The following is a 20,463-nucleotide window of genomic DNA, read 5'->3' on the forward strand; positions in this document are numbered from 1 at the left end:
ATTCTAAGTTAGAAGGATAGAAAATGTTTCTTTTGGCTATATATCTAAATGTTCTTGCCATAAATGGCACCATACAAACAATTTCTATCTTAAATGCAGCTAAATTTTCCACTTGCATCTCTTCAATTTGCCTTAGATATGTTTACAGTTTGACACTAAATATATTACCAACAATTTTCTATAGTGATAATGTCAAAGGAAATTAGAACAGTCTCTGGTAAAATTTTTATCTTGCTAACAGAAAATTTGCAAAATTTTATTAAATTAATAAATATAGTAGACAGGAAAATAGATTTCTTGTTAGTCTTTCAACTGAAATGTCATTTGTTTTCTTCAAAATAAATCCAACTGAAACCAACATGAATTCAAGGCAAATCTTAAATTCATATTGTGTGATATAGTAGAGGTAGAAGTGATAACCCAAATAGTATCCCATGTCTATGGTGGTTATTCCTGCTAGAAAAACCAGCCAAGCCAAAGCTTTAACCAAAATGATTACATAAAAAGCAGCATGGTAAAGTAAATTCAAGGAGCAACTTTAATGAAGAATTTTTATTATTTATTTATTTATATATAATCCATTAAAATTTACTTTCTGGTAGTTTTGCTCTTTGGTAAAGCTGCCCACCATAAGTTTTGTATGTGCAATACCTACTGCACCTGTATGAGCAGGAAATTGCAATGTTTTCTTCTGTCCAGTCATTCACTAAACAATTGTATCCTTGTAGATATGACAGTATATTCAGATGAAAGGAAGGAGTATGACACTTGCCATCTACGCAGGATTTTATCACATGGGCAGGGGAATAGTAGTGGTGGTCGTGGTAGAAAGAGAGCAGGAAATATCCAGCACACTAATTTTAGGAGAAAAATAGATTTAAAATGTGGTCTCTGAGCATTTGTCAGTTGTCAATGAAGAGATCAACAAGGCACTAACAAGATGTGAAGCTCAGAGCCAATTGTATCTTCCATACTTCTAATGAGAGTATTTTATTACAAAAATAATAAATAATCATAATAGTTTCCACAACCAGAGATAAAACATTAGTGGCTGGAAGAGCAGCAGCTATTGAGAGGAAAAACATATGTATGTATTTGTATATAATAGATCTCTATGTGTGTGTGTATATACACCTGTATATATGTGTGTGTGTGTGTGTATGTGTATATATACATATATATATACATACATATATATATATATATATATATATATATATATATTACTAGTTAGAAAGAAATCAATGTAAGAAGCAAACAAGAAAAGAAAAAGAGTAGCAAGTAAGTTGCTATGTGAAGAGGAAGAGAAGTAGTTGGTAGTGGAGATGAGAAATTCCAGTGAATCAAGAAAGTAACTGCATAATCTTTCAATATCTCTTAAAAGACATTTCCTTTCAGCAGTCTTGTTGGATTGACCTGGATACCAGGTTTATTTTCATAAATCAGTGCTCTGACCCATTGGCCGCCGTAGCGGTGCTGCTCTCTCTTTCTTTCTCTCTCCCCCCCATCCCAACTCCAGCAAGAGCCATTGGGCAGCAGGGAACACAAGTCACCCTGCTGGAAGTTGATTCGTTTATGATGGATCAGTACCCAACAGAAATCAGCGTCAGCTTTTATTGGTAGAAGAACTTTTTTCATCCACATCTTTCTTCAAGTTCCAAATAAGTTCTTGGATCTCTTGGCGCTTTGAATTAACTTGTTCTTCAGAGAACCAGTTATGTATTCGAATAGGAATGGTGAAGTCTTTTATAGGATTCTGAAAAACAGACAAATTAAAATTTAAAACAAAATTACAAATATATGTACACACAAATGGAGGTTGGCAGCAGGAAAGGCATCCAGGTAAAAAAAAAAACTCTGACCTAACATGCTGTTGCCTCACCTATACAAGCACTGAAAAGTAGGTGCCAAAATGGCGACATGTATACACACAAAAATAGTCTTGTTTTTACGTCTACTTTCTTCACATTGATATCCGTTAAAGAAGACATTGAGGCAGTATTTTACAGTTGGATGCTCATCCTGTCACTAAACCTTATTTTTCAAGTAAAGTATCATCATCATCATCGTCGTTTAACGTCCGCTTTCCATGCTAGCCTGCGTTGGACAATTTTCACTGAGGGCTGGCGAACCAGATGGCTGCACCAGGCTTCAATCTTGATCTGGCAGAGTTTCTACAGCTGGATGCCCTTCCTAACACCAACCACTCAGCGAGTGTAGTGGGTGCTTTTACGTGCCACTGGCACGGGGCCCAGTCAGGCGGTACTGGCAACGACCTCACTCGAATCTTTTACACATACCACCGGCACAGATGCCAGTAAGGCAATGCTGGTAACAATCACACTCAAATAGTGTCTTTTACGTGCCACTGGCACAGAGGCCAGCTGGCAACGATCAGTATATTATACTTATTTTATTTTCAGGCATAGATTCTAACCATAGAAACAGATGTTTGTCATAACACCAATCGTGCTATCATCATGCACTGGGTGCATTTTATTGACACCAGCACTTGAGATGTCAAGAAACAAGAATATGGGGGTAGAAACACATTGACTGAGGTGATGGGGCAGTGGAGAGGGAGAGAGAGAATCTTAGATAGTAATAGAGGTGGACAATTGTAAATACAGAATGATGGGTGCCAATCAATAATGACTGGCCCAAAAAAGAATGGTGACTGGTGTTACGGAAAGTGATGGCAGAGGGTATTGGGTACAAGTTTGATGCAATCCTTTATACACAAGCCACATGGTAAGCCAAAGAGGCAGTGATGGGGATGCTGGTAAAGGAAAATTGAATATGGGGTAGTCCAATAACCTTATACAGGCAATATGATATAGTGACCGAGATCTCTGGAGATATGCTGTGACTGCGAAGACCCGACAAATAATGTGAGTTCATGGCTGTCTCCTGCACCAGCTTTACATAGAAGCCCCAGTCCTTCCAAAGTACCTTGGATCGTAGGGCGACCTGCTGTGCTTGAGGAGACCTGTTGAGTCAAGTACATCAACATCAAATGGAAATTGTAGTTGTGATACCCGTGCTGGTGGCACGTAAAATGCACCATCCGTATGTGGCCGATGCCAGCACCGCCTTGACTGGCTTCCGTGCCGGTGGCACATAAAAAGCACCAACCAATTGTGGCCATTGCCAGCCTACCCTGGCACATAAAAAGCACCCACTACACTCACAGAGTGGTTGGCGTTAGGAAGGGCATCCAGCTGTAGAAACACTGCCAGATCAGACTGGAGCCTGATGCAGCCTCCTGGTTTCCCAAACCCCGGTCAAACCGTCCAACGGACGTTAAACAATGATGATGATGATGATGATGAAGAAGGGATCCATAACCAGTCTTGGTTACACACACAGGCACCACTGCCTATATTTTTTATCACTGGTTGGAAAGTATGAAAACATAGGTTAAAAACAAACTAAGACTATCAATTGGCTTAGAAAAAACCAATAAAATATTTGTGTATGATGCCTAAAACTAGCATTCCAGATATGAAGATGATTATTTTTAAGACTATTTTTCCATGATGGGATGGAAAAAGCTTAAAAAGCAGACAAGGCTTACTGAGGCAGTATTCTGTAGTTGGATGCCCTTTCTGTTTTTAATGGTATTTTTCCACTAGTCTTCATGCATCGAAGCTGTCAAGCCACAAGGATGTAGTACTTATGGGAGATGTAAGCAAACACCAACGTTTTTACTTGTACTTCATCAATGTGAAGACACACAGACAGAAGCATAAACACACATGTATATCATCATCATTTTAATATACTCTTTTCCATGCTGGTAGAGGCCAGATGAAACTTATGGAAATACATCTTCTGAAGTTGGATGCTCTTCTTGTTGTTTCCAAGTAGAGTATTATTTCCCTTAGTCTTTCAAGCAATGAAGAGCTCAATGGTTGGACATATTTGTGGAAGGCTGTAAAAAAACACCATTGCGTAGAAAATGATTTTGTTTATAATTCAGTGAACAGTACACACACATAATAGGTTTCCATACAGTTTCCATCTACCAAATTTCACGGATCAGGCACTGACAATCTCAAGACTATAGTGCCTTGTGAATAAAATTTTTACCACTATAATTTTACTGTTACGTCATGTGATAACTGGAGATTCAGTATAAGTTCAGGAATGTTACATAAAGTATACTGTAATAGCACAAATAGACAGTGTTAAGAAAAAATTGGCAATCAGGGTATGCTGCATTTAGTTCTCTGTCTATATTTTAAATATAGTTAAAACTGTAACAACAATTTCACTAGTTATCAGAGAAACTAGATGGATTAGAAGACAAGCCTGTTCTACCAATAATCTACACTGATGTCTGAAGTAGTTCAATCTATTAACTTTTGTGAGCATTGCTGAGTGAAAAAAAAAACAAATAAAATAATCACCTTAAAAAAACTTTCTACATATTGCAGCACATAAACCCCACAATCACTGTAGTTGTTCTGTTGAGGTACTTTTGGAACACCTCCTTTGATGAAATCTTTGTCAAACGTTCGTTTAGGGGTCTTCTTTCTTGTGTCCCATTCAACCTGCAAATACCTGTTTAAAAAAAAAAAAAAAAAAGCAATGACTGCATCAAAAATGTAAAATGAGTTGAGAATTACTTTAATATCACAGAGAATGTCCTTCATTAAGGATGTATACATTTAATAACTAATCTAACAAACTACCAGCATGGGTTTTTTTTCCAGTTATTTTACATTGTTTTCCTCACAGCATTCACCTTTCCTTTTGCTAGCCACTCAACTGTGAATGGTCGTTGGTAATGGTCACGCTTGAATGGTGCCTTTTACATGCCACCTACACAGAAACCAGTTAGCCGCTCTGGCAACGATCACGCTCAGATGGTGCTCTTGGCACTCTACTAGCACGGGCACAAGTACCAGTAAGGCGACAAAGTCCACCTTTTCAAACATGGCAACTATAACCATCATTCAATTATACAAAGACTGAATAATAAACTACATGCCAGCTATCTTAATATATTGAATACCATTCAATGAACTCCTGTGCCATATGAGCAGAGAACAGGCTAAGGTTTGGCATATCTGGGACATCTAACTACCTATAAATGTATGCAGGGTCAGATTCATGTATGAGCCAATATGGACCATGCTCCCCACCCAAGACTGGAGTTGAGAGCAATGAAATAATTTGTAATTAAATTTACTTGTTTAATTTGTTTTTCAATGATTTAGCCTTCTTTTGATTTATTGGGCCCTTTTACATTTAAAAAGCCATTAATTTTAACCATGGCCCTTTTTATTATTCTGATTTGAATTAGCTCTTTTTTTAAATAGTGCCTTTTAAAAAATACTTTGAACATATGTTTTCTCCAGATATAAGGCGGCAACCAACAGCAATGCATTATGCAAAGAAATGAATATGGCATCATCAACATGTCAGAAATAATCCAAGTGCTAGCAACTATTACAGTTATAGAGTAATCATGATCGTTTAACGTCCACTTTCCATGCTAGCATGGGTTGGACGGTTTGACCGGGGTCGGGGAAGCCAGGAGGCTGCATCCGGCCCAGTCAGATCTGGCAGTGTTTCTACAGCTGGATGCTCTTCCTAATGCCAACCACTCCATGAGTGTAGTGGGTGCTTTTTATGTGCCAGGAGAGGCTGGCAACGGCCATGATCGGCTGGTGCTTTTTATGTGCCACTGGCACGGAGGCCAGTCGAGGCTGCGCTGGCAATGGCCACGTTCAGATGGTTCTTTTACGTGCCACCGGCACTGGTATCACAACTACAATTTCCATTGATTTTTCTATTGATTTTGATTTCACTTGCCTCAACAGGTTCGCAAGCAGAGTTTTGTGTCCCAAGAAGGAAAGTATGCAAAAAAAAATTTGTAAGAAAATGAAATTATTTACAAAATTATATTTGTTTTTACAATGTACATTCCTATTGTTTTTAGTCTTCGTTATTTTGCCTGTGACAGCCAGATTTGTTAATTAGTTCTGACATATACAATGACCGACTGACTTTAGACATCTAAACAATTGAAAATTACACAAAATCTTAGGGCCCCCCAAAACCTATTGGTCTAGAGCAGTGCTTTTCAAACTTTTTGCTGGAGCGGAACCCCAAGGAAACATTCCACTGGCTTGAGGAACCCCTGTGCAATAATTTAATAGTCTTATGCACACATATCTTAAAAATTACTGCCGATTTTAGCAGTTTTGTAACTTCTTGCGGAACCCTGGTTGAAAACCACTGGTCTAGAGGGCCCACTAGGTCTAAATATGTATGTATATGAACACAGGTCTGACTGAAAAACAGCAACTCATTACCCATCTCCCATGTAACAAAACAGTTTATATTTCCCAGGCAGTCATTAAGATATTCAAATTTCTAAATTTACTTACTATCTACCTCAATTAAAAAAAAATTCATGCTAGCATGGAAGGCAGACGTTAAATGATGATGATGAATTCTTAGCTACTCCAACATTATATAACAATGTAATATAAGTGGCATACTTACTCTCGCAATGTTTTGACAACATTTGTTCGAGATGGTCCAGCCAGAGAATCAAATATCAAAATACATGGCCTACAATGAAAAATTGGTTTTATGTTAGTAACACAAGATTAACTGTACAGTTTTCTGGAGTGGTACAAATTTTTCTATACTAGCAGCAGATCAAATATTGCTTCAATTAACCCTTTCATTTGCCATGAAATAGAAATATTTTCAGTAACAAAATATAAGGAAAATAGAGTTAATGCATACTGCCACAACACAATGATTGTGATAGTTTTAGAAAAGACATCTATGAAAAGAAATTCAAGTAGGAACTGTCTATATCCAACTGACTTGAAGAAACTTCAAGTGATAAACCTTGTCTAAAATACAATGGTTTATCTTTAGAAAACTTTAACTCCAGCATATTCTAAATGAATGAAGAAATGAAATTAGTGTAAAAATGTAAAGATAATGAACTAATATGAAAGGTTATGATAATTAGTTTAACGATCTGAGTTAGAGAAAACTCAAGAAAAGAAACTATTGAACTTGTAATTAGGATGGAGCGATTGCTTGACATAACATGTAAAAACTAGAACATGTATATAAAACTAGTGTCTACTACCTCTCTCTCTCTCGCTCACACACAAGCAGATTGTTTCCAATGCAAGTAAAAATGACATTACTTACTGTTTAAATCCATACAACTCTGTATAAGACTCTTTGCGTATATCACAGAGTTTAATTGGTAGCTGCAACAGAAAAAAACAATGAAATTATGATTTAAGACTAGTTATGATACACGCATGCACAATAATGGTAACCCATAAACACAACAGACCAAATGATCTAATGATTACTTAATTCCAATACAATACATACACTTTAGCAGTATTATAAAGAGTTTGTCATTCTCATAATGGTTAAGCAATTAAGAACTTCACAGTAATTAAGCATATATTAGCTGAAAGGACCATCACTCCACTCCAGAGCCCAATGTGTGACCTTTTACTTTGAAGGACCTCACATCCAGTAAGTGTTTAATGTAGTTTTGAAGTCATTGGGGAAGCCTAAACCATATTCAGCTTAAAACTAATTTATCCAACAAATAAACTATCTGGGTATATGTGATTTTTCTTTTTCTCACCAAGCAAACTGAAGTAAGCAAAGGTGTATGCTTAAAACATGAAATTATGAACAACTGATTAGCAGCTAATTACATTTACAACTGGATATCCTTTTAGACAATAATCATTTCACTATGAAATTAATTTTTTAAGTTAGCTGTAGTAACAAATGTTTTAAGGTTGACACAATCCAATACAAACTAGCAGAAATTCTGCCCACAAGATGGATTTCTGCTACAAATGCCCAATGCTTCCTAATTTTAAAAAAGGAAATAATGAAATATGAAAGAGAAAAGGAAACATTAATGAAATTACTTTTACTAACTGCAAAAATTCAACATGTTCTCTTACAGATGTTTTGATTTTGCTCAAAAGAATTAAATTCCAGTAATTAAAATATTTTATTGGGCAAAATCTCATCAGTCTGTTGGTTAAAGTTAATCAAAGAGGCAGTAAGGTTCGACTTAAACTACAGGCCTTTCTACACAGCCTTAGAAAAGAAAATTTTACATTCCTACTTTGGGGAAGAAAAACTATGTATGTGTGTGTGTGCGCGCACGTGCATGCATGCATGCATGCAAGAAATATTTAGGAGAAAAATAGAAAAAGGAGATAAATGCTCAAGATATTTAATAACATCTTGAGCGTTTGTCTCCTTTTTCCTAAGATATATATATATATAAATAGAGGTTAAAATAACCACTTTGAGGGATAGAAAATATCCAATGAATTACTGGTTTGTTACCTAATATTTTGTTGTGAATAGCAATATTCCTAAAATAATAGGTTTAAGTATAAATCTTGGTTTATAAATATTCAAAAAGTAGCGTTAATATAATTGATTAACTGCAAAAATCCAACATGTCCTGTTACAATTGTTTTGATTTTGCCCAAAAGAATTAAATTCCAGTAATTAAAACATTTTTGGGGGCAAAATCTCATTAGAGGTGTGAAAAAGACATTGTTAGATTATTACATGTTGGTCTTCCAAAACATCCCAACAGACTGATGAGATTTTGCCCAATAAAATGTTTTAATTACTGGAATTTAATTCTTTTGAGCAAAATCAAAACATCTGTAAGAGAACATGTTGAATTTTTGCAGTTAGTAAAAGTAATTTCATTAATGTTTCCTTTTCTCTTTCATATTTCATTATTTCCTTTTTTAAAATTAGGAAGCATTGGGCATTTGTAGCAGAAATCCATTTTGTGGGCAGTATTTAAACCGGCCATACTCGGCGAAAATATTTAATCTGTTTTATGTTCAAACTGACCAGATCCAGGCCCTCACTCCTACCCTACAATGTTATTGAAGATATGAGATAATGTGAATCAATAAGCATTATGTTTGATAGAATAATCTCTAAAAAGCAGTTTTGTATTTATTTTTGAACACAGATGTCATCTACCTCAATTGCCTCTCAAAACTTATAATTCAAATCCTTACTTTATTAGTTTCATCTGATGTGCCTTCTGCATGAGCATTAAGTTTCTGTAAAGTGCTGCTGTCCTGGCTGGTAAGGAATAAATAGCGGACGGCTTGAGGATGCTCCATTCCAGGGAAACAAATGATGGCCAAGAACCAATGGGCGCTAATAAAAAGCAAATTTAAGATTAGCATGATGGAATAACAATTAGTAACGACACAAAGAAAAACTAAATTCAATTTAATTATAATTCAAGCTAAATGGAAGGTTTGTATCGTCTTTCAAATTTGTCACTTGACCCCTCTCTCTCTTTCGGAGAGGCACAAGCACCTACACGCCCACATACACACACGGCAGTAACTTCCACCTACCGAATTCAATCACAAAGCTCCGGTCAGCTCGGGGCTATAGTGAAAGACACCTACCCAAAGTGCCACGCAGTGGGACTGAACCCGAAACCATGTAGCTAGGAAGCAAGCTCCCTAACCACACAGCCATGCCCATTACAAAATAAAATCAGTTGTGACTGACACATAAGGTAGTTAAGATATGAGAGGAAATTTTAGATTTACTTTATAAAAGAGTCCAAAAGAAAATTATTTAGCTAGGGATTTGTTTTCTTTTCAACTTTTTTATAAATGATAGTTTGGTTGTGAATAATTTGTCAACTATTACTAAAGTGATGACAAACTGATACACTTGATTGGTTTAACAACCATTTAGCTAAGTAAAGATTAGATGGACACACACAAGTAAGACAACAAAGATATAATTTAATCCTTGGATTTAAAAATGAAAACTATTCCTTTCATTTTTAAATCCAATGCTTGACTCCTTCACTTATTTCCCACACTCTTAAAATAAGTCTTATTTTATTATTCCTTCAATTGGTTTAGTGGGTTTTATTGTTTTCATATATATTTTTATCTACTTTATTTGAAGGATTGGTTATGTTAAAAGTGGAATGTATTTTTTGATCATAAAGATAGCACTCTAGCACTTTAACATTACAGACAATACACTTCACATCACTAAAACCAGAATAGATATCTCTTTTGAAACAAAGACAAGTAGAACAAAATAACTCCATGAAATGTGTAAACTATATCTGTTTAAAATATAAGACTTAAGTGAAGATATAAAACACAAGCACTTACTTCTCGTTAATTGGTACAATAATAAAGTCCTTCTGGAAGATATCAACATGTCGTGTCCAGGTTTTTACTTGTGCATGCCTTTTAATCATTGGCCTAATCAATGAAACATTTAAAGCAAAAATTAATCTCTATCAAATCATTAATTGATTAAATGACAAATACTGCAAGTGAACTTGCTTTCAGAATAAAAACATTTTAATAAGAGTAAAGAATAAAGTAAAATCATTCAACTAAGATGTTTACCAGGTAAACTTAGAGCAAACAGGTAACAAGATATACTTATACAATAAATGGTAACATCTATATTACAGACAGCTAGCAATACGTAATACAAATGACATTTCTCATTAATAGATAGACAAAACTATTACAAGACCCAAAAGCAAAACCTTATAAACTTACGAGCAATAAGGGTCCTGATCAGAGCTGTAGGAATGCCTGTTCAATCGTTGTGTGAGACGTTTGTAAAAGAATGAACTGAACACATGAGTACGTTCTCGATCAGTCTCTGATAATTTCTCCAATACCAGATACCTTACATTAAAATATGAAAATAACAGTTTAGTACATTCCTTCAAAATTGGCGTTCTGTAATCCTAAGAGCATTCATTTTCTGGCCCCAGAACATCTCTTCAAACACAATTATAAAAGAAGTAGCAAAAATGCTGATCCTCAATTATACAAGTATCAAATTTTACTCTACAATTTACAACATGGCATATGTTGGCATAGTTGCATCAATATCAGTGTATTATATAAGCAATGCAATCAATGTTGAAATATCTCAATGCTTTCTGCAAGATAAACAATTTTGTGAAAGGGAAATCTTACTTGAGGAAGAAATCAATGATGACATCATTTAGAAACTCTCCTTCATTCAAACAAAAGAAGTCTTCATTGGTAATGGTGATTCCTCCCTTTGCAGGTGGTGGAGGGTAAGTGATCAAGCTGAAATAAAGTATGAAAAAAAGTATTAGGGAACAGAATTTGTGTTGTTTTTCTTAATTAATTCACCACTTATCTCCTTCAGAAGTTTCTAACCATATCTTCAATCATCAAAAAATTTATTGTACATCATTTTTTTCTATGCTAGTGTGGTTCAGACTCATCTTCACAGCATCTTTAATAAATGTTCGCTAATGATGCCTCACATTATTACATTCAAGAAACATCAATGATTAGTCACTGTCCTCATGTAGGGAATTTAATAACAAAACCAATCGGTAGATCATTTGATTATAAAGCTATTTCAGTAAATTTTCTGAACCATTACATAGTGTTATAAAAAGTAACATTTTGTTAAAAAGATAATTTCTAACACAGCTACAAAGCCAAAAATGTTTCTTTAGTGTGGTGGTAGTGGGGGGGGCTTTTATTAGAGGACTGGTGCTTATTTTAATAATCTAAGAAGCTGAAAGGAAACATGATTAAGTTTCAACAAGAAAGTGCAAAACTAAATATTTTGTCTAACAATGATATCCAACAAAAGCACAAGATTGCATTGGTGTAAAGAAACATTCAATTAAATCAATTCCAATATCTGATTATATTATAAACCAACCCGTGCTAGCGCGGAAAACGGACGTTAAACGATGATGATGATGATGATGATGATGATGGATAAAGGGCAAACAACCAGCTGTTTAAATTTTCTTTTTTTTAAATAGCTGTTTTAGTGAGAAAACAACACATTCAAATGAAGTGTTCAAAAATAAGGTTCTGTAAGCATTATTGGAAATAGTAGATGCTTCCATTTTCAGAAGCAACAACTTGAGAAAATACTTTTTAAAGTGGAACCATGTGACTATGTCTGGAGAGAATTAAGTTTTTTAAGATACTTCACTCGTTTTACAATTTTCTAAATTACTTGTAATATCAATTTACTGTCAGTAAAGTGACAGTTAACTCTGAGTACAGAAAAGAATTTGGCATACAGGTAGGGATTCATCAAGGCTCAGTCCTCAGTTCCCTCCAGGCCATAATAGAGGAATTCAAGACCAGCTGCCTCTGGGAACTACTATATACTGATGATCTAGTCCTCATTGTAGATTCCATATCAGAGCTAGAAGAGAAATTCCAGGTGTGGAAGCAAAACCTGGAATCTAAGGGCCTTAAGGTTAATTTAGCAAGGACGAAGGTCCTAGTAAGCTGGAAAATTAACAAGACTCTACTCGTGTTCGATTAGTGGGAAAGGTAGCATCTTGATGACCAACTTCTTGATAATCAGTTGGGTGGCTTGTTTTATTTTTTATTTTTTTGTGGAATAGCGTGCCTGTATGCGTAATTTGCAACAGTGTCACAGATGCGGGAGCAATGTTCTACATTAGGTCTTATTTGAACATCAAAGTGGGTTAATAATTATTGGGAACAGTGGAGAAAGGATAGTCTTTGTGATGCAGTTTTTGCAATGTTGAAGATGTGTGTTGACTAGGAGAGATTTTCAGAATTTTAGTAGCTTTGAGGGTTCTGGTTGCATAGTGTTCATGTTTAGAGAACAATACACTATTGTTTTCTTGATATGTATAGTAGTGGTGTCTTTGCACTGTTGAAGGATACGTGATAAGCATGGCCTTAAAGGAAGATGTTTAGAAAGTCTTTGTTCATGGAGTCCACACAGGTTTGACTTCAGGTGTGTGGTTATAGATGGCTTAATGAGAATGAAGGGTGGTAACATCTGTGTAGGAGCAGGCATTGTTAGAGGTGACCACAAGTAACATTATGTATAAAAGGAAGAATGTGAGGGATGAAAATGAACTGTGCAGCACATAAAAGTAGCTAGAGGGTTGATCATTGAAAACTCCTTTAGCATACACCTTAATGGTGTGATCTGACATGAAACCATGTAATTGGCTGTCCCGACCTCCCAAATCATTAGCTTTAAGCCTATGTTAGAAACTATGATAATTATTATTATGATGACAGAATTGGTAACACTCCTAACAAAATATCATATTGTATTTAACCACATCATTTGTAAGGTGTTTAAATTGTGATGAAGTTTACATTTTTTTTTATTTTTTTTATCACTCTGCAGTCAATAAATCAACAATGATCAAGTACTGAAATTGATTAAATTCACTATACACCTCCCTCAAAAATGTGTATCATATAAAAATTAGAAATGTTATCATCGTCAAAGGATTTACAATTGCATTGCACAAGTGGGAGGAATAAAAAAACTTGCACCGGATATACATACTTTTCTACAGGTCCTGAAAAACCCATATTAATTGGAGGAGATGCATCTGGATATAATGATAAAGCAGCTTCAAATGAGCTAGGAGGGTATGGATTCTCTGTTTCTACTGAAGACAATGGTAATAGTTGAGATAGATCAGGACAGCACTCAACCAACTTCTGATTCGCTTCTCCAATTGTTATTGCTCTAAAGATATCTGGTTCTTGACTATTTTTATTTTGTGACTGAATCTTTTGAAATTTTTGAAAGATCTCTATTAGAGGCTTCTTCAACATCATAAGCTTACTGCTGGGTTGTAGAAGCATGACAATGTAACGATGAGTAGCATCTGAAATATAAGAAAGAGGTGCAAAAACTGAGTATTGACTATCAAAATTAACATGAACACACCTTACAGATATTTCAGTGGGTGGTCCCTATTACAAGTTTTGATATAACAGTTATTCAACTATACATTGCTTCAATAGTATTATAATAATAATAATAATATAATAATAATAAACATTGTGTACAGTGCTCAGGTGCACTACAACTCATCGAAAGTGTATATATAATCAGGTGTAGTTTCGACGGATTTCGGAAAGCATGAGGGCCTTAAAGGATGCAGTGTCATAGCAGTCAACAACTGACGCAGGCAGTTTATTCCATGCTTCAGCAACTCTGAGTGTGAAGAAATGTTTCCAAAAGTCATGGGAGCTGTGTTGTTTTCTGACTTTGTAGGCATGTCCACATGTGTTAGACACATGGAGATCAAAAAGGTGTTCAGTGTTGTTATTGGTGAGGTGGTTGACTATACCCAGATATCAGTCTGTTACATTTTATTACATATTAGTTTCTCTTTTTATCATCATAAGTTTTTCAACTCTTTCACTGTCTTCACTAGTTATGATCAGAGAAAAAAACAAAACGTCTGTTCAGATCTCATTTATACAGATGGGTAGCTAGGCATTGTACATTAAAAATACTACATCAGTGAGAAAGGATAGAATATGTCAGTTTTGAATGCATTTTTGCAGAATGTTAATAAACTTCTCTTGGTGGGCTTTATTACCTGTATCACAACCTAGGTACTGAAAGGAATGAAGCCTAGCAAGAGAATAGAGAATAGTCACACTTGAAGAATTATGTTTTATTTTTCTTGGAAATATTTGTAGTGCCTGGTGAACAATTAGTAGATAAACTTTACATCAGTTTTAGCATGCTGCATACTTTAAAGCAAAGCACTATTTTGTATAATGAGACTCTCCTAAGGAATCTCACAGGACTTTCCTTCCTAGATAGATAGCTGCTTCTACTTTATGCATTAGTGTCTGCTTTTAAAAGATTGCAAAGTAAATTAGGAGAGCTACAGGATTTGCCAAAATATACATGGTAAAAATGCTTTAAGCTGGGTATATCATATCCATTTCTATATAGTATCCAAATTTATACTCTGTTTTCCCTTTTCTAGAAATCATCAGAATTTAAAATATATACATTGTGAGGCTCAGTAGTACACCATCTCTTACTCCATTGGTTTGGTTTGTAACTACTGCCATATTACCTATTACATGAGACTGGATCATTTATTTGTTGTCTGTTCAGCTCAACCATCCAGAAAACTAACAATAGATTGTCAAATAGGGGAGGTGCTATTTTACAAATTAATACATTTAGTCATCGAGTTTCTCTTTCCTCTATGTCTAATACATCAGAACATTTAGCCACAGAGTCTCCATTTTCTTGAATTGTCTGAGTTTACATTATTCATATGAAGGTTGAAAAACATTTTCTTGGAAGTCTATATTTTCTTATATTTCTATCCACTAATATTTTATACTAGCAGTATCGCCCGGCGTTGCTCGGATTTGTAAGGGAAATAACTATATAAGCATTTTTAGAGATGTAAAGTATAATAGCCATCTCAATATGGCTAACCACAAGGGGGGGGGGGGTGTTACTGTAGCTTTTTACGTTCTGAGATTTAATAATAAATTTTTAGAGAGTTACTTCCCTTATATATGCCAAAAATGCATTAAAAATGGGAAAAATTGATGGTAAATTCTTTTAAATCGTAGACTCATCATAGACGCACGCTAATACCCAGAAGGGCTCAATATGAATCACGACTATAAGATACCCGGTTTTGGTTGAACTGCACCGCAAAATGTGGGAGTAGTTAGGAATCTAAATCGTAGGAGACAGACACACAACCTCACTTTTATATATAAAGATAACACTGTTAACACACAGAACTTCATATCGTAGACACCTATAGTTCACCAAAAAGATGTCAGGAAAGTGGCATTTAAATTATTATGTAAACAGCTATTATCACTAGTGACAGCGGGAAGAAAACAGGAATAGAATGTCAAACTTATGAGTAAGCAAGAGAGGAAAAATGTTTATATCAGCAGTAAATAAATGAAATCTTAAAAGAGACTTACCAGAACTATTAGGATCGTAACAAAACTTAGTAAATTTTAAACCAAGTACGCTTTCTATTCGAACAGCACAGCTCTGGGTTAAGTGTAAAATAACAACAGGACGCCGATAAACAAAATTGTATTCACAGGACTTGAATTCCAAAGGAAAAACTTTAAACTCAATAGGTTTATCTTCTCCTAAAAAAGCAAATGACACCAGTTAAATATCACCATCGAAATTAACAATAATAATGCTGAGGTCATATACATGAGGGGAGTCATCTGCACACTAAATACAATATGGCAAGGTTTCACATAAATGTTGGGTTGTCCGGAAAGTTCGTGCCGATTTTTAAAGGAAAGAAAAAGGCCAAAAAATACTTGCCATTACATTTTTAATCAACCAAATATGAACCATTTTATTGCACAATGCATCTCCATCTTTCCTTTAACTTGAAAATACCCTCTTCCCAGAATTGAGGTGGTTTCATGGCAAAGAATTCATAAAAGGTATCCTTTTACGTCATCCAAGGAATTGAAATTTTTACCATTAAGACTATTCTATAGAGACCTGAATAAGTGGAAATCCGAAGGAGCAATATCTGGTGAATATGGAGGGTGGAGTAACACATCCCAGCCGAGCTACAGCAATTTTTGTTTGGTTCCCAAAGAAACGTGCGGTCTTGCATTATCATGTTGGAAAACAACACCATTCCTGTTGACCAATTCTGGACATTTCTCTTGAATTGCTGCTTTTAACTCGCCCAGTTGTGTACAGTATTTCTCAGAATTAATTGTCTGGTTACTTGGGAGAAGCTCATAGTACAGAATTCCTTTCCAATCCCACCAGACACAAAGCAAGACTTTTTTTTAGGATGAAGACCTGCTTTTAGGGTGGCTCATGTTGCTTACTCCAGGATCGCTTTCTCTGAACATTTCGGTAGATAATCCATTTCTCATAACCTGTCACAATTTGCTTTAAAAAAGGTGCATTTTCATTCCGTTTATAATGCGAATCACAGATGGAAATGTGATCCAAAAGGTTCTTCTCACTCAACTCATGTGGTACCCAAATATCGTAGCAATTTGGGTACCCAAGCTTTACCAGGTGCTCATGAACGATGGATTTTGATAGGTTGAGGCTTTCTGCCAATTCTCAGGTTGTGCAATGTGGGTTAATCTCAATTAATGACTTGATTTGGTCATCATCTGTAGTGGATGGTCTGCCTGATCGCTCTTTATCAATAAGGCTACAATCTCCAGCTTGGAACCTTGCGAACCACTTCCGTACAGTTCTTTCAGATAACAAAACATCACCGTAAACTGCACATATTTCTTTGGTTGCTTGTGAGGCATTTCTGCCTTTACGGAAAAAGAAAAGCATCAAGAGCCGAAAATGAACTTTCTTATTTTCTAATTTAAAGGGTTACATAATTAACACAGGTTATAGGAACATAAACCTTCTTCCATCAAAAGATAGCTTAAACTGTGCTCTAAATGGAGGTGTAGTCAAATCCTATTTTATGGACTCAACCAAGTTCTAAAATAAGTCGAAAGGTAAGCTACTATAAATCGGCATGAATTTTCCGGACAACCCAATAATACACTAAGTTGAAAAACTTCAATCAACTGCAAATATTTAAGCAATTAGTCGATGAAATCTCCCTTTTCCTTTCACCTACTGCTTTAAACTGCAGACCACTCCAAAGTGCATTGTCTGTATTGTCCAAAAATTACAAAATCACTGATCCAATTAAATTTAGTTTTGAGAGTCAACAGGGTAACACCATTAGTAAGAGAGGTTGGAAAGGTGAAAAGGGAGAGTGAAGTATAGTATCAGAATGAAATAGGAGACACTAAGCTAAGAGAAGTTAACCAAATAACTAGCAAAAAGGTTATACATAGACCACACACCACAAGTAGGTCCTATCAATGTTTGTCTATCCGTCCATCCACCTATATCTCTCTTAAAACCGTCAAACGTTAAAAAAAAATTAATTTTAGAACCATGAAACTTTGAAATTTTATAACTTCATGACTAAGATTTTTTTTTTTTAATCCAAGATTCATGGAGAATTCTGAGAATTTTTTGACATATTTTTGGATTAAAAAAAAAAGTGTGGTAATTTCTGCATGTGTCCCAAAAGTTCTTAGAGGGTTTCTATTAAAATTTAGCCCTTTCACACTACCTCAGCTTTTCATTTCTCAATTGTTACTTTCTTTTACTTGTTTCAGTCATTTGACTGCGGCCATGCTGGAGCACCACCTTTAGTCGAGCAACTCGACCCCGGGACTAATTCTTTGTAAGCCCAGTACTTATTCTATCGGTCTCTTTTGTCGAACCGCTAAGTGACGGGGACATAAACACACCAGCATCAGTTGTCAAGCAATGCTAGGGGGACAAACACAGACACGCAAACATATATATATACATATATACGACGGGCTTCTTTCAGTTTCCGTCTACCAAATCCACTCACAAGGCTTTGGTCGGCCCGAGGCTATAGTAGAAGACACTTGCCCAAGGTGCCACGCAGTGGGACTGAACCCGGAACCATGTGGTTGGTAAGCAAGCTACTTACCACACAGCCACTCCTGCGCCTGTATGCATATGTATATATGTATGTATGTGTGCATCTGTATGTATGTATCCTGCATATGTGCTTGCATGTCCATGTTTATGTATTTTCTATGTATGTGTGTGTGTGTGTGAGCCTGTGTTCGTATATTCATTTTCTCGTGTTCATAAGTGCTTTGACTTACATTAAATTCTCTTAGCTTAGTGTCCTCTGTTTTATTCTGATACTATACTTCACTCTCCCCTACTAATGGCATTACTCTGTTGTCTCTCTATACTAGACCACAACTATGTTGCCCGAGATACTCCAACACATGGTCCGATTAGAGTTACCTCTCTTACTCAGTTTTTAGATTTTAAACACTTTTTTGTATGTAAGCATATGGATATGAAAATAAACAGATCAACATACAGACGGATAGGTTATAAGAACAGACAAGCACACATATGCAAATGGAGACTGAAACACATGACCATATATACACACACACACTTTACTCCACACAAGGACACATATGGAGACACGGGTCCACACATATAGAGATGCATATCCATACATACAAACATGGTACACAGTTGCATAACACATACACACACACACACAGACAAGGGGACAGAGGTGCATACATATACAAACACACGCTCACACACACACATACATACATAGAAAACACACAAACACGGACATGCAAGCACATGAATATGCAGGATACATACATACAGATGCACACATACATATATACATATGCATACACACATACACATGCATACATACATACGTACATGCATGCATAGGCACACACACACTGACCCACACATATGCGCACAAACAAACAAAAAGGAACCCAGTGTAAATAACGGACAGAGTCAAGACTATTGAAAAGGTTGCAAGACGCCAACGAACATTTTAGGAAAATAAAAATAAGAAATAAAGGGAAATTTTACTGGTGAGTGTGTTACATTATAAGGCACAAAAAGAAAATGACTCTCCCCAGACACAACAGAACACTTCTAAAGATTTTGCTAAATGCTTGCATAATCATATTTGTATTTAGTATGCAGGACACTTCCAAAGTATTTTCCTTTGGTCAAAATATTATTCGTAATCAGTGTAATTATACTTCATCTAGATTGAAGTTCTGAAGCTACAACTTAAATTCTTTAGATTACAAAAAAATTTTTTTTTTTAATTGTGGTGCTCTAGCATGGCCACAGACAAATTATTGAAACAAGTAAAAGAATATATCTCAAATTTCATATACAAAATTAAAAATATAGACTTACTAGTAAATTTAAATAACATGCAGTCAGAATTTAGCAGCACTTCTCGTGGAGAGCTGATATCCACATTCCCAATCCGTAAATTACGTGTCTGGAAGTGCAGCTGATCAGGATTAAAGGCAGGCTCTAAGGGATCTCCATAAAGAGAGCTTTCATCAGCTTCATCCACTTCCATATTCTGTGCACCTACTCTACTGACCACATTACCAAGCTGAAATGAAGAAACAAAGGACATTTCAGGCAGTGCAAAAACACAATTATTATATTAATTAATTCCAATTCACATAAGATCCAATGTTATAAGAGTTAATAATTTTTGCCAGCTGGTAAAAATTAATCTTACCCCAAGATTCACTGATACAGAAATCATTGATAAATCACCTTGAGGATTTTTGTTAGAATCCAAACTATCATGTGAGCTTCTAGCACTGTATATTTAGAGTAGATCCAGGAATATAAACACCTCTACAAATTACAATAAATATCAATGATGTTGATCGACTTCGATTTTGGTTCTGCTTTCTGATATCCGATTTGATTTGGTTTGATTTTGAGGCAAGTGAAAATCAAAATCAAACCAAATCAAATCAGAACCAAAATCAAACCAAATCAAAGCAGAACCAAAATCGAAGTCGATCAACATCAATGGAAATTGCAGCTGTGATACCAGTGCCGGTGACAAGTAAGCGAACCATCCGATCATGGCCATTGCCAGCGCCGCCCCGACTGGCCTCCGTGCCGGTGGCACGTAAAAAGCACCATCCGTTCGTGGCCGTTGCCAGCCCCGCC

At 35.6% G+C, this 20,463-nt stretch overlaps 1 protein-coding gene across 9 annotated transcripts in view; it reads right to left on the reverse strand.

The window, feature by feature from the left end:
- Positions 1-235: 235 nt before the first annotated feature.
- LOC115230986 (sentrin-specific protease 6) overlaps positions 236-20,463 on the reverse strand; it is a 78,934-nt gene continuing 58,706 nt past the window's right edge. For all 9 annotated transcript variants that reach the window (XM_036500615.1, XM_029801086.2, XM_029801096.2 and 6 more), the window contains 11 exons: positions 19,678-19,885; positions 15,837-16,013; positions 13,411-13,738; positions 11,043-11,159; positions 10,614-10,745; positions 10,212-10,304; positions 9,075-9,219; positions 7,192-7,253; positions 6,520-6,588; positions 4,413-4,566; positions 236-1,756 (listed from right to left, as the gene is read on the reverse strand). In XM_036500615.1, the coding sequence (XP_036356508.1) occupies positions 1,607-1,756; positions 4,413-4,566; positions 6,520-6,588; positions 7,192-7,253; positions 9,075-9,219; positions 10,212-10,304; positions 10,614-10,745; positions 11,043-11,159; positions 13,411-13,738; positions 15,837-16,013; positions 19,678-19,885 (1,635 nt within the window). In that variant the 3' untranslated portion in view covers positions 236-1,606. The remainder of the gene's footprint in view (positions 1,757-4,412; positions 4,567-6,519; positions 6,589-7,191; positions 7,254-9,074; positions 9,220-10,211; positions 10,305-10,613; positions 10,746-11,042; positions 11,160-13,410; positions 13,739-15,836; positions 16,014-19,677; positions 19,886-20,463) is intronic.

The sequence above is a fragment of the Octopus sinensis genome, linkage group LG2 (genome assembly GCF_006345805.1).
Source record: "Octopus sinensis linkage group LG2, ASM634580v1, whole genome shotgun sequence".
Taxonomy (NCBI): Eukaryota; Metazoa; Mollusca; class Cephalopoda; order Octopoda; family Octopodidae; genus Octopus; species Octopus sinensis.